This window comes from Salvelinus namaycush, chromosome 31, assembly GCF_016432855.1.
Source record: "Salvelinus namaycush isolate Seneca chromosome 31, SaNama_1.0, whole genome shotgun sequence".
NCBI lineage: Eukaryota > Metazoa > Chordata > Actinopteri > Salmoniformes > Salmonidae > Salvelinus > Salvelinus namaycush.
In genome coordinates, this window is record NC_052337.1 from 34389118 (window position 1) to 34403109 (window position 13992).

The 13992-nt window shown below is 47.5% G+C and overlaps 1 protein-coding gene across 1 annotated transcript in view; it reads right to left on the minus strand.

Moving 5' to 3' along the window:
- Positions 1-1496: 1496 nt before the first annotated feature.
- Positions 1497-13992, minus strand: part of LOC120025711 (poly [ADP-ribose] polymerase tankyrase-1-like) — a 110035-nt gene continuing 97539 nt past the window's right edge. The window contains exons 15-27 of the mRNA XM_038970289.1: positions 13827-13992; positions 12031-12250; positions 10214-10323; positions 8168-8356; positions 7568-7910; positions 7254-7333; positions 5224-5344; positions 4491-4588; positions 4161-4235; positions 3943-4048; positions 3618-3804; positions 3205-3361; positions 1497-3060 (exon numbers count right to left, since the gene is read on the minus strand). Of these exons, the coding sequence (XP_038826217.1) occupies positions 2974-3060; positions 3205-3361; positions 3618-3804; positions 3943-4048; positions 4161-4235; positions 4491-4588; positions 5224-5344; positions 7254-7333; positions 7568-7910; positions 8168-8356; positions 10214-10323; positions 12031-12250; positions 13827-13992 (1939 nt within the window). The 3' untranslated portion in view covers positions 1497-2973. The remainder of the gene's footprint in view (positions 3061-3204; positions 3362-3617; positions 3805-3942; positions 4049-4160; positions 4236-4490; positions 4589-5223; positions 5345-7253; positions 7334-7567; positions 7911-8167; positions 8357-10213; positions 10324-12030; positions 12251-13826) is intronic.

The following is a 13992-nucleotide window of genomic DNA, read 5'->3' on the forward strand; positions in this document are numbered from 1 at the left end:
AGGTCCCCCGTTTTGACATGGTCCCATTATAGTGTACACATCTCTAAAAACAAAGTCAAAACTTTCAGCTGTTCTGCCTGCGGTTATGGAACCGCCACCTGTCCCAGACCTGTTGTTTTTCAACTCTTAATGATCAGCTATGAAAAGCCAACTGAAAATTATTCATGATTATTATTTGACCATGCTTGTCACTTATGAACATTTTTGAACATCTTGGCATAGTTCTGTTATAATCTCAACCCGGCACAGCCAGAAGAGGACTGGCCACCCCTCATAGCCTGGTTCCTCTCTAGGTTTCTTCCTAGGTTTTGGCCTTTCTAGGGAGTTTTTCCTAGCCACCGTGCTTCTACACCTGCATTACTAGCTGTTTGGGGTTTTAGGCTGGGTTTCTGTACAGCACTTCGAGATATTAGCTGATGTACGAAGGGCTATATAAAATAAAATTGATTGATTGATTGATTGAAAACAATAACGTAAAACCAACATGAAAATATCACAAAATAATACAGAGCTAATATCATAAATGAGGTCTAATGCTTTTATGAGTTTTTTTGCTTAAAATATTAGTGTGCTGGAGAGGAAAGAGAGAGGCCATTGGTTGTCTTTTTAGTAACACATGATCTGTGTCCGGGGTCTGTATACTGCAGCTTCTCTTGCCAGGCTTGTTGAAGACACATGGCTTGGAGTGAGGCTAGTATATGCACTACTACACCCCCCCTAATCTCTATCCCTGTCTGAGGGATAGGTAGAGGAGCCTCTGCCAGGCTTCATTAGGGCAGCTAACACTCAGGTAAAGGCAGACTGGCACAGGTCCTCATCACAGACCCTAACCACTAACCAATGAGCTGTGAGTCCCCATCTCTAACCTTAACCACTAACCAATGAGCTGTGAGTCCCCATCTCTAACCTTAACCACTAACCAATGAGCTGTGAGTCCCCATCTCTAACCTTAACCACTAACCAATGAGCTGTGAGTCCCCATCTCTAACCCTAACCAATGAGCTGTGAGTCCCCATCTCTAACCTTAACCACTAACCAATGAGCTGTGAGTCCCCATCTCTAACCCTAACCACTAACCAATGAGCTGTGAGTCCCCATCTCTAACCTTAACCACTAACCAATGAGCTGTGAGTCCCCATCTCTAACCCTAACCACTAACCAATGAGCTGTGAGTCCCCATCTCTAACCTTAACCACTAACCAATGAGCTGTGAGTCCCCATCTCTAACCTTAACCACTAACCAATGAGCTGTGAGTCCCCATCTCTAACCTTAACCACTAACCAATGAGCTGTGAGTCCCCATCTCTAACCCTTAACCACTAACCAATGAGCTGTGAGTCCCCATCTCTAACCTTAACCACTAACCAATGAGCTGTGAGTCCCCATCTCTAACCTTAACCACTAACCAATGAGCTGTGAGTCCCCATCTCTAACCCTAACCACTAACCAATGAGCTGTGAGTCCCCATCTCTAACCTTAACCACTAACCAATGAGCTGTGAGTCCCCATCTCTAACCTTAACCACTAACCAATGAGCTGTGAGTCCCCATCTCTAACCTTAACCACTAACCAATGAGCTGTGAGTCCCCATCTCTAACCTTAACCACTAACCAATGAGCTGTGAGTCCCCATCTCTAACCCTAACCACTAACCAATGAGCTGTGAGTCCCCATCTCTAACCTTAACCACTAACCAATGAGCTGTGAGTCCCCATCTCTAACCTTAACCACTAACCAATGAGCTGTGAGTCCCCATCTCTAACCCTAACCACTAACCAATGAGCTGTGAGTCCCCATCTCTAACCTTAACCACTAACCAATGAGCTGTGAGTCCCCATCTCTAACCTTAACCACTAACCAATGAGCTGTGAGTCCCCATCTCTAACCTTAACCACTAACCAATGAGCTGTGAGTCCCCATCTCTAACCTTAACCACTAACCAATGAGCTGTGAGTCCCCATCTCTAACCTTAACCACTAACCAATGAGCTGTGAGTCCCCATCTCTAACCCTAACCACTAACCAATGAGCTGTGAGTCCCCATCTCTAACCCTAACCACTAACCAATGAGCTGTGAGTCCCCATCTCTAACCTTAACCACTAACCAATGAGCTGTGAGTCCCCATCTCTAACCTTAACCACTAACCAATGAGCTGTGAGTCCCCATCTCTAACCTTAACCACTAACCAATGAGCTGTGAGTCCCCATCTCTAACCTTAACCACTAACCAATGAGCTGTGAGTCCCCATCTCTAACCTTAACCACTAACCAATGAGCTGTGAGTCCCCATCTCTAACCTTAACCACTAACCAATGAGCTGTGAGTCCCCATCTCTAACCTTAACCACTAACCAATGAGCTGTGAGTCCCCATCTCTAACCTTAACCACTAACCAATGAGCTGTGAGTCCCCATCTCTAACCTTAACCACTAACCAATGAGCTGTGAGTCCCCATCTCTAACCTTAACCACTAACCAATGAGCTGTGAGTCCCCATCTCTAACCTTAACCACTAACCAATGAGCTGTGAGTCCCCATCTCTAACCTTAACCACTAACCAATGAGCTTTGAGTCCCAATGTCTGACCTAACCATTATCCACTTGGTTCTCTCTATTTGGCCTTAACCAGTGACAACAAAGGGCAACCATGAGCGAGAGACTGGGAGATGGGCACTAGGGGGCGACAACATGACTCGAGAGACGATTCCCCGGGAAGGCAACATTTTCATGTAAACACTGAAGTAGGATGAGGAAGGAATAAATGGGTGGTGGTTGTGAGAAACTGGTTGTTTATAGTGAAATGGAACAACAAAAAAGAAGTGGAGGAAAGAAATCTTTCCATTGGTGTAGAGTTGAGTTAAGGGGCTGGGGTTTGTCCCGGCTTAGCCCAGAATGTGTGAAGTGTTTCTGGTAAGAGTCTCTGTGGTTGGTTCTTTCCCAGTAAAGGTGGGTGTGAGTTGGTCTGGATCAGTCTGGACTAGGACTTCTGTTCTTCTCCGGCTGTGGATGAGGGTGTGCTCTCTGGCTTCAGGATCTGATATGTGATTAGGTACTCTGGGTACGCCTGAGGAATACAGTGGGAGAGGACAGTCATTGTCATTATAAACATCAACCATACAGTCAACACATCTACAGTATGTGCTTTTCGACAGACGTGCACTGTGGAACCATGGCTCTTGTGAAAGGTGTGTGTATGTGTTAGACTGACCTGTTCTCCTCTGTAGATTACGTACTCTGCGTAGGCCAGTCCATTGACGCTGGGCCGGCCAATCACAGAGTGGTGTCCAGGGGGGGCGTGGGCCATCTTCATGGCACTGAACTGGAGGAAGGACTTACCCAGGGTCACCCTGCAGAACAACAACTGCCTGCAACACACAACAACCCAACACACACACATATTAGAACAAAACACACAACTGCCTGTAATAAACAACTTAACACACGCCAGAACATTACACACAACTTGAGATCCTTCATAACACACACATCAGAAGATCACATACCACTGGCTGCAATACACAACACCAGATGGATTAGAAACAGCAGCATACACACAGCCAACTGCTTGCAGAACAGGCTACACATCACACATCATTAAGGAACGTCTGGAGTGAGTCTGACCTGTGGCAGACGTAGCAGGAGCGGTCTTTGTGAGTGGGGCAGCCCGTGCCCCCTCCTATCCCGTACACGTACTGGTTACTCTTGGAGGAGTTCTCTGCAAAATAGATGCCCGCGCCGAACATGCCCCCGATGTAGGCATGCCGCTCGTCAAAACCCTTATGGATGATGGCGTTGATGAATGGAGAGCCTGGCAGAGGAAGAGTGGGGGGGGGGGGGGGGGGGGGGGGGGCAACCCTCATTCAGAAACAAAAGTTGTAAGAGAATTGTCTCTCTTCAACAGAAATGATAGGTAAATGGTAGAGGTACTGGGAAAATGAAAAACTACCGTGGAAGAGCATACGCTCGTTGTGGTGGTTGTGGTTTTCGTCAGCGATCTCTTTCTGTCTGTGCGAATACCTCTCCCTCAACTTCTTATTCACCACCTTCTGGATCTACAGACGGACAAATCTTCCAGTCTTATTACCAGTGTTATTAGAGAGGTGTTTATTGAGGAGGAATAGGGATTTGGGGAGGTCGTCTCCTCTCCAGACGCCTACGACTCACCTTTAGGATGTTGTACCTGCTGAAGACCCCACCTGCGTTGCCCCCGTCCTGGTGCTCTCGGATCGTACTTTGCAACTGTGAGGACGGTAAAGACAGAGCTGTCATGACAGAGCTTTTGGTCCGATGTCCTCACTTCTCCTAAGTCTACCATGTCCACTTCTAACACTGATAGAATCTAAATGAACGAAGGCCTGTTTCCGATTGTCCGTTTGATTGAGGAAATGATCTGTGTCGTTGCGCTGCCGACTGAGCAAGTAGCCCCCCGGATCAAACCAGAGCTACGTCTGCAGTGTTCACATGGTAGAGGAGAGCTATAGTTATAGCACATACCTCCTCCTCTACAGACTGGAACTCCTTATCGTCAGTGGCCAGGTCTATGAGCACCGTACCCTGACTGGCACAGTGGAACGTGAGGTACGGGTTAGCACCTGGAGCAGAGGGACGAGAACACAGCATATGAAAAGAATTAATCATGTGAAATTGTATCAGGTAACAATGTAAATACCCGCACCAAAGCCCACTACCTTATCCTCCAACGAAGACGTTTCTCTATAAATTGCCTAATTGACCTTTTGTCCACTGTACTTGTTTTATGCATACATAGAAGATGTAGTAGTGTAGTATAGACGACGCCTGGCCCATGTTTGACTATGTTTGTTTTCAGTGTCTCAACTCACTTTGAGTGGTCCACAATGTGGTTTCAAAATATTTGTAAAAATCTGTCTTTTGTATTACTGCGTCATAGTGGAGTGACACTTCAATACATTTGTCGAACTCCACGAGAAACCACAATAACAGAGCTAAAGGTGGTGTCCTCTGAGTAGCAGGCTGTACTGAGAGACATTGGGTATGGGTAAGCAGCAGTGTGCATGTGTCGTATTACTTCACAAGATGTTAAACAGTCCTCCTAAATAACCTTAAACTCTCGTGATTAAGCCAGTGTGGCCAATTAAGCCACTATGTACTGTATAAGAGAGTTCTTAAATATGAAATCAATAAGGGATGAGATGAAAGGAAAACGATCCAGCTGGCAGTATTCTTGGCTGAGATCTGGCTCTCTGACCTTGCTGTCCTCCCAGGAGTCTCTCCATGCCTTTGATGAGTTTGTGGCGGTGACCGTAGGCGTTGATCCCAATCTCCTTCAGCTCCTCGTGGCCCATATCGGCCAGGACGTCCAGCGTAATCTGCACGGAAACAGAACAATCAGCCAATCAAAAACAGGAGCAGAGACAGAGCATCCTAAACACAGCAAATCGGAGTGGCTCTCCAAAACAATGCATCCAATCATAATATCATTAGAACCAAGAGACAGTGACAGTGCAGAGAATAGCAAGTCACAGACTGCTACAAATAATGTGACATTTGGAATGAAGAATATCAACAAATTCCAGAAAAAAATCTTAGATTTATCTTAGTTCTCTGGTTAAATGTACTTGCTGGCCACCATTTCTAGCCCTGCAGCATACCATGACCCATTTCTACCAAGATATGACAAGATATGGTTTAGAGCCGTCTCTCTCCCTCTCGGTCTGTGTAAACCCTCACTCATCCGGCCAGTGCAGGGATAAACTTAGCCAGTGGTTGAGGAGAAGAGAGGGGTTTAAATGGGTAACTCACTACTCAAATGCATATTCACCGATCAACAACACTGGAGAATCCTCATCCTTAACACAGCATCATCTCACCAAAAACAAACCTTCAGATATGGACAAACAAACGCTCACACAATCACATAGAGAGTGTAATACAGAGAAACTACGAAGAGGCCGTGGTGTGAGTGTGGGGTAGGTTAGTGACTGTGTGTGGGGTACACACTTCATAATTTCTATTCCCTGAGCATATATCCTCTAAGACTGAATCACCTCTTCTCTCTCGGACACTCCCAATCTCAAATAGCCTCCTCCTTGGCTATACATCACAAGTAAGACAGGTCTGTCACACACTGACACCCGGGCCGCTGGCCCTGTCTAATCAATCAGGAAAAAGAACCCCCCACGTGTGACTCACATACAGATGTGATAATGCAGCACAGGAGGTTGGTGTCACTTTAATTAGGGAGGACAGGCTTGTGGTAATATGTTATTTAACCTTTATTTAACTAGGCAAGTCATTTAAGAACAAATTCTTATTTACAATGACGGCCTACCAAAAGGCCAACTGCGCGACGGGGGCTGGGATTAAAAATAAAACAAAAATAAAAATATAGAACAAAACAATCAACAGCTGGAGCGGAATCTGTAATGCTGTGATAATGGTGAGGAACCAAAAACCAATCTGGTACGAGAACAAACCACTCCACTTTCATCTCATAAGCTTCTCTACATCTGAAAGACTGGAACTTTTTCCTTTAGCAGTAAACCCCTTCCTTCATGTAACTTCTTTCTTTCCTTTCCTGGCCTGGCTGCTCTGATTCTGAACTTGTCTTTAGGAGAGACCGGAAGGTTGAATAAGGTCTGATTTGCTCTCCTCTCCTGACCTCCCTCCTCGCTCCTCACTCCCGTTCCCTCGCTGCAGGGATCCCTCTGCTCATCTATGTGCAAATGAGATCCCTCTCCGTTCCAGCATGGCTACCATGTCCCCAGCCTGATTTCACCTGACATGTCGTCCCCACACCCCTAACACCACACGCCGCTCAGCGTGGAACCCAACATCCCCCTAAAATCAATCAGTGGTGGGATGAAGAGGTCAGTCTAAACTACCCTGCCGGAGACACGGGGCACTTTGAGCTGCTGCAGACACAGGCAGAGAAAGAGACAGGGGGAGAGGGAGGGAGAGAGAGGGAGAGAGAGAGTGCAGCCTGCTCTGCAGCATGAGGGAAATTTCATAGTGTCTGGCCATGCAACACGGTGAAGTCTGATTTCAGCCTGTCTGAGATTATCTGTCTATGCATAAGGGGGCAAGTAATACTACTGACTGACTGACTGACGATCTGAAGGTCCAGTAAAAAGGCCAGCTGCAGACAGAGCGGCACAGATGACAGAGTGATTGAGGGTTGAGCTTTTTAGACTTGTGACGTGAGTGACGGAGGTGTATGAATGGGCAACAGTAAAAGTGATTGGCTTGTACAGGGACCACTAGGATACGTGCATTTACCTGTTCCCTCTGGAAGATGTCGCGCAGGTGCTCCAACCCCAAGCTTTTCAGGAACTGGCTGATGTTCATGTCTAAGATGGCTGTTGAATACAACACAAAACAGACAATGTGTCAAATGACGGCTTAAATACGGTCTACTCAGACAAATCAGACTAACTCTTTTTCATACGTATTGCCGTATTATGAGAGTCTTTATTTTTACATTGATGGCCTACCTTGTATGGTGATGCCGAGGGAAAATGTCCATCCTAGGCTGTATAGAAAGTTGAATTATATTCTATCTGTGATATATAAAAGACGGAAGGGTTACGTACGCTGTCCTTCCTTCCTGTCGGACCCGGCGGCTCCGTCTGCAGGCCCGGTGGCTCCAGCCACAGTGAGCTCACTCAGGGGATTGGCCAGGTTGTCTATGCTGCTGGCTGCAGACAGGCAGGATGGCGTAGATGCCGGAGAGATGTCCGCTGCACTGCCCACCGAGCCGCTGCCCACCGAGCCGCTGCCCACCGAGGCGCTGACCACCGAGCCGCTGACCACCGAGCCGCTGACCACCGAGGCGCTGACCACCGAGGCGCTGACCACCGTGGCCTGAGGCTTGAAGCAGCTGGGTAGGGCGTCTGGAGGCATGGCATCAATCAGCAGCGCTCTGATGTCATCAGCCTGAGACAGAGGAGACAAAAAACAGACATGTAATGAGGATACTATGATAAACATGTTCATTGATTTACACAGTAACCATCTATCGCATTCATCTGAAGGAAGGTCTTAATTGCCTAAAGTTAATTACGTCTCAATATCAGAACACGATGGAAATCCTAACAAGCTACGGTTGTGTATTCCAGTATTAAAGGGCAGAGTAACTTTGTGAGAGGCCATTTACCGGAGGTAATTACAAGTGTGTGTGCGTGTGTGTGTACCGTAGCCAGGTCCAGTGGCGTCTGTCCCTCCTGGTTCTTCATTGTAGGGTCAGCTCCGTGGGCCAATAGCAGAGCACACAGCTGGGTCCGGCCTTTCTGAGCCGCCTCGTGGAGGGGGGTGAAGGCCCACTTATCTGTAGCGTTCACACACGTGTTGTGCTTGATCAGGAGAGCAGCTATATCCACGTGCTGCGGGAGAAACAACAGGGACGCGTTAGGCTCAAATCTGAATGACCCGAAAGAAACAAATCCTTCAGTGAATGACAGAGTGAATCCGTTCAATGACTTAACTTAGTGAAAGCGAGAACTTAGAAACCCTATCAACGTCTATCTGACGTTTCTAGTGTTCTGTGATCACCTCAGTGTTGAGCCGAGCCCACTGACATTTCATCATCACCACACACTGTCACGCACACCCACACAGTGGCCCTATGGAATATAGACGGACAGGACCAGTCAAGGTCAACCAAGGCCTGCCAGCAACCAGCTGACCCATGGGCCTAAGGAGCACACACTCCACACCTACACAGTGGAAGTCAGAGCAGCACACAGGCAGATAGTTGTGCAGCAGGAGCAGTTCTCAGGAACCATGCCAAGGGTAGCAGGTGCTGGACTGGACTGAGAGCCATCCCATAACCCAGGACTGTTACGTAAAACAGCCTGCTCCGAGCTTCCTGCTTGGGCCTAATCATGTCACCAGGCCCCTACACACTACTACTGGACTAAATGGCATAAAGAACACAAACAACGAACATTTGGACTGCCTATTAGCTTAACAAATGGCCAAGTTTCCCTATCTGTGTCGTCGCAATGGTCAGAGCTGTCCCTGAGAATGTGTTTGATTTAGGGTGGGAGAGGGTTTGGTTGTGGCTTGTCCCTGAGAATGTGTTTGATTTAGGGTGGGAGAGGGTTTGGTTGTGGCTTGTCCCTGAGAATGTGTTTGATTTAGGGTGGGAGAGGGTTTGGTTGTGGCTTGTCCCTGAGCATGTGTTTGATTTAGGGTGGGAGAGGGTTTGGTTGTGGCTTGTCCCTGAGAATGTGTTTGATTTAGGGTGGGAGAGGGTTTGGTTGTGGCTTGTCCCTGAGAATGTGTTTGTTTTAGGGTGGGAGAGGGTTTGGTTGTGGCTTGTCCCTGAGAATGTGTTTGATTTAGGGTGGGAGAGGGTTTGGTTGTTGCTTGTCTCTGAGAATGTGTTTGATTTAGGGTGGGAGAGGGTTTGGTTGTGGCTTGTCCCTGAGAATGTGTTTGTTTTAGGGTGGGAGAGGGTTTGGTTGTGGCTTGTCCCTGAGAATGTGTTTGATTTAGGGTGGGAGAGGGTTTGGTTGTTGCTTGTCTCTGAGAATGTGTTTGATTTAGGGTGGGAGAGGGTTTGGTTGTGGCTTGTCCCTGAGAATGTGTTTGATTTAGGGTGGGAGAGGGTTTGGTTGTGGCTTGTCCCTGAGCATGTGTTTGATTTAGGGTGGGAGAGGGTTTGGTTGTGGCTTGTCCCTGAGAATGTGTTTGATTTAGGGTGGGAGAGGGTTTGGTTGTGGCTTGTCCCTGAGAATGTGTTTGATTTCGGGTGGGAGAAGGTTTGGTTGTGGCTTGGACATTTATTTTGCTTGTTTGATTTAGACCGAGGTTGTGTTTCCTGTCAGTGCTGCTGTGCGCTCTCTCTCTCACTCTCCGTATCATCTCCATATCAGCCAGTGTTCACAAAGCGCCTCCCTCAATAGGCCACGGCAGTGCTTCCCTACTAAATGAATGATGAAACGCAGTGTTGTATGAAAAGTTGATGAGCTTCTTCGGCCTTGGAGGGACCTCTACAGCACAACATTTACACGCCCGACACAATGTGTCACACTAAGGAACACAACAGAGTGTTTGGTATAAGCAGGGAGCACAGAGAGGCCGTGTAGGGGAACACGAGTAGAGAGGAGCTCTGATTGGCTCAGTAAATGTCATTGGCACACTGGTGTTATAAGTAATAGTCCACTTTTTGGGCTGTGCTCCATGGATTGGAGAAGAGGGGGGGGGGGGGGGGGGGGTGAGATTATGGCACTCACCCCGTAAGAGGCAGCGTTGTGGAGGGGGATGAGGCCCCCCTTGTCCTGGGCGTTGACATCAGCTCCATGCGCCAACAGGTACTCTGCTACCTCCAGGTTATTGTAGCCAGCTGGTGGGGGGGGGGGGGGGGGGGGGGGGGAACGCAAACACAATGGGTTAATGCAGACACCAAAATGTGCTCATATGTATTGCCATGAATGCCTCATTTGGTCAGCCAAAACTTTTCAGAGACCTTTGCGAGGAAAATGGTGCAAAATGGATTACCCCTGGCACCATGGGGCTGTGTTCCATCTGACACTGGTATCTCAATCCCTCTCTTCCTACCTCTCTCTCCCTCTCTCTCTCTCCTTCTCAGTATTCTTTCAAGGTCTCAAACGAGCTCAGCTTCAAAGGAGAAGTGACCCTATACCACTGCAGCAATTTATGGTGTGAGAAATTGAGCAGAAATCCAGAAATCAGTTCCGCGGCGGTGTGTTGGAGGCACGGTGAGCACACTGTTCCCTCTAGTTGACTCCCCTCCAGGACCCAGTCTAATTAACACTCATTATTAGCTGCAGCCCGATGCCGATCCACACACGGCTCTGGGCGGGTGCGTCTCTTACACTCTCAGACTCTCTCACTGCTACTTTAATGAGGAGACCGCTAATCAAAGTCATTCTCATAGATTAGGTCTCTCGCTCCTCTCAGCTCTTCACGGTGTGAACATGAGGGGAGATGTCTGTCTGGCACATAGACACACACTTCTTACACTACTAAACACACACATCTCTCCCAGCAGCAGGGTGTTTGATTGGACTTAATGTTCTGCTGGGGGAGATAATTGAGCTGCCGTGTTATGGAGACTAAAGACCTCCGAAACCTTCACTGCAGCACGGACCTCTAGTTAGCAGAATGGAAGTGAATGATAGACTAGAGACACTAAGTTTAAGTGGTAGTATTGCATGTAAACGTAATTAAACGGTTGAATCACCACACACACACACAGACAGACACACACAATCTTCATTTCTGCAGTGTGGTCGAAAGTTGCTCATTTAACTGTGAAATCAAGCTGCGGTAGAAAGTGTGTGAGCGCATGAGACGAGGGGCGTCTGTCCTGATCATCCGCCACCTAGAGAGAGGCCATACTGTAGTAAACACATGGTGTGGTGTGAGGTTTGTGTCAGGTCAGCCGTTGACTGTTGTCCCAGCCCAGGTCCGTTCCCGGTTGCCTCCTGTGACTGTTTGTTCACCCTCACCCATCTGTTGTCCCCCCTCCACTGAGCCACGGCCTTCCACGGGCACAGGGAGGGCAGACTTGTCCAACAGCCCTGGCCATCTGGCTACACGCACTGCGTGACCATTCGGACCTATATACACACACTGCGGGAATCTAGAATCCCACTTACGACTGGCTTGAAAATACAGTGGCTTCCATGAGGTTACACTAGACGTGGTATGGCATGTAACTGCTGCAGTGGATGGGAGCTGTCTTATTGGCTCGTGACCATTTGGTGTGTGTTTAAAAAAAACGCTGATCTTAACGTATCTGCCATCATTTCACCGTGTATTTTGTCCTTGTGTCACAATTTGTATGTTTTATCTTTAACTGCGCATTGTGGGAAAAGGACCCGTAAGCAAGCATTTCACCGTTAGTCTACACCTGTTGTTTACGAAGCATGTGCCAAATAAAATTGGATTTGAGTAAGCTATTCATCAAATCTGGCCCTTTTGACAAGTATAACAGCCATTGATAATTGTTAACAGAACTCCAGTAACAGACGTCAAACTAGATGGGTCTATGTACCCATGGCTATGTCTTGGTGGCCAGTCTTACCTGCAAGGTGCAGGGGGGTGGAGTTGCGTCCCTGTGTGTCTCTACAGTTGATGTTCTCTGGGCTGCAGAGTTTCTGGACGCGGGCCAGACAGCCCTTCTTCGCAGCGTCCAGCAGGGCAGCGTCTCCTCTCAGCAGATCCTGGATGTCCGTGTCCCCCTCCTTCACCATGTCCAGAGGAGTGTTGCCGTCACGGTTCTTCTTGGTCGGGTCCGCCCCATGCTGAGGGGACCACCAGAGCAGAGGCTTGTCATAGATTGCTAAGGAAAAACACTGAATATAGACTCTTCTCTATATATTTGAACTGTGAAGCTACATTTTTACATTTGGCTCTATACTCCAGCATTTTGGATTTGAGATCAAATGGATTTGAGATCAAATCAAAAGTTCCTATTGGGAAAAAAACATAACTCCAAACAAATGCAAATGAATCCAACGAGTTTGTAGAGTCGCAAGCTTGATGTAATCATTGGGTGATAGGAATATGGGACCCAAATGCTAAACTTTTTGACTACTTTAATACCCTGTAAGGGAATTTGTCATAATACTTATGACATCTTCGAATAGGCAGACAAGATACATAAAGAGCTTTCATTTCTAAACGGTAAAACAGATATGTATGAATATTCCCTCAAATAAAAAGTGACATGCTGTACTGTCGCGTCATATGAAACATTTGATCTCAAATCCAAAATGCTGGAGTGTAGAGCCACATTTGTTATTTTAGCTTCACTGTCCAAATAGATACGGAAGGAAGTATGCCTCTTGGCTGCTGCAGTTAGGCAGAGTTTTGGTGGTGGGTGAATCCATGGCTGCTTAGATGCCAAAGTGAGACCATCGTGCCTTCGAGAAGACATTTTGAAATGGTTCAGAAGCTCTCTTTAGATAGAAATTGTCTCAGTTGATGATTGAGGTGACGGAGTCATTTCTTATCATGTGCATCAAGTTCAATGCAACACTTGTCCCTCTAACCATGAGGTGGGAAATAACACGTTCCAGCAGCTCTTGGCGTTCTTACCAAAAATAACTCCCCAGCTCACAGCTCAGACGCACATGTTTCTGAGGTCCTTATGATTTTAGAACTCACATCAATTGGACCTGCTTAACACTAATGATGAACAAAACCATAAAAAGGTGCTTACACACGGGCCACGGTAAAATGGCAACTGAAAACGAAAGAAGATCCGCCTACCGCGTGTAGAGACCAGTGGTCCCGGTTGTTGTCTGCTCATATGTTGTCATTAAAACATTGTTTGATTGGTCGACAAGATGAACTCTGCTAATTGGTCAACCATGCGCGTTGGCCGCTCAAAACTTCGGGCTATTTCATCTTACGGGCGCTCGAGCCAGCGGCACCGTTCACAAACAGCGGCGCTTGCAAAACTTCTTGCGTTTTGCCGCCCTACCCCCATTGAAGTCTATGAGACCTTTGCCGCTTACAACGGCCCGTCTCTAAGCGACTTTAAAACACCCTTCTCGAGTGATGTTTTCATCACCGGAGATCTAATGGAAAAAAAGCCCATAAAACACAAGTGGTGTTCCTGTCCGCTATTCAGCCGTAATAAACAGTATAACTACCACTGGGCTTTAACATGTGGTAAAATTCTAATAGTGAAGCGTTATGACTTTCTACAGTACCTCTTCGTAAAAAAGGGCTTAAAACAGAGAGAGAGGGGGAGAGAGAGAGAGAGAGAGAGAGATGGAGTGAGACAGAGAGAGGTTGAGAAAGCGTGTGACAGTCTGCAGAGACTGAGGGGACTGACTAACTCGGTTTTAGACACCCAGTTGCAGGACATACCTTGAGGAGCAGCTTGCAGATCTCATATTTGCCCTTGGCTGCTGCCTCGTGGAGAGGGGTGAACTTCCACAGGTCTGCTACGTTCACCGACGCCCCGTGTCTCACCAGCAACTCAGCCACCTCGTAGTGACCGTAGGAGCAGGCGTTGTGCAGGGGCACCAGACCT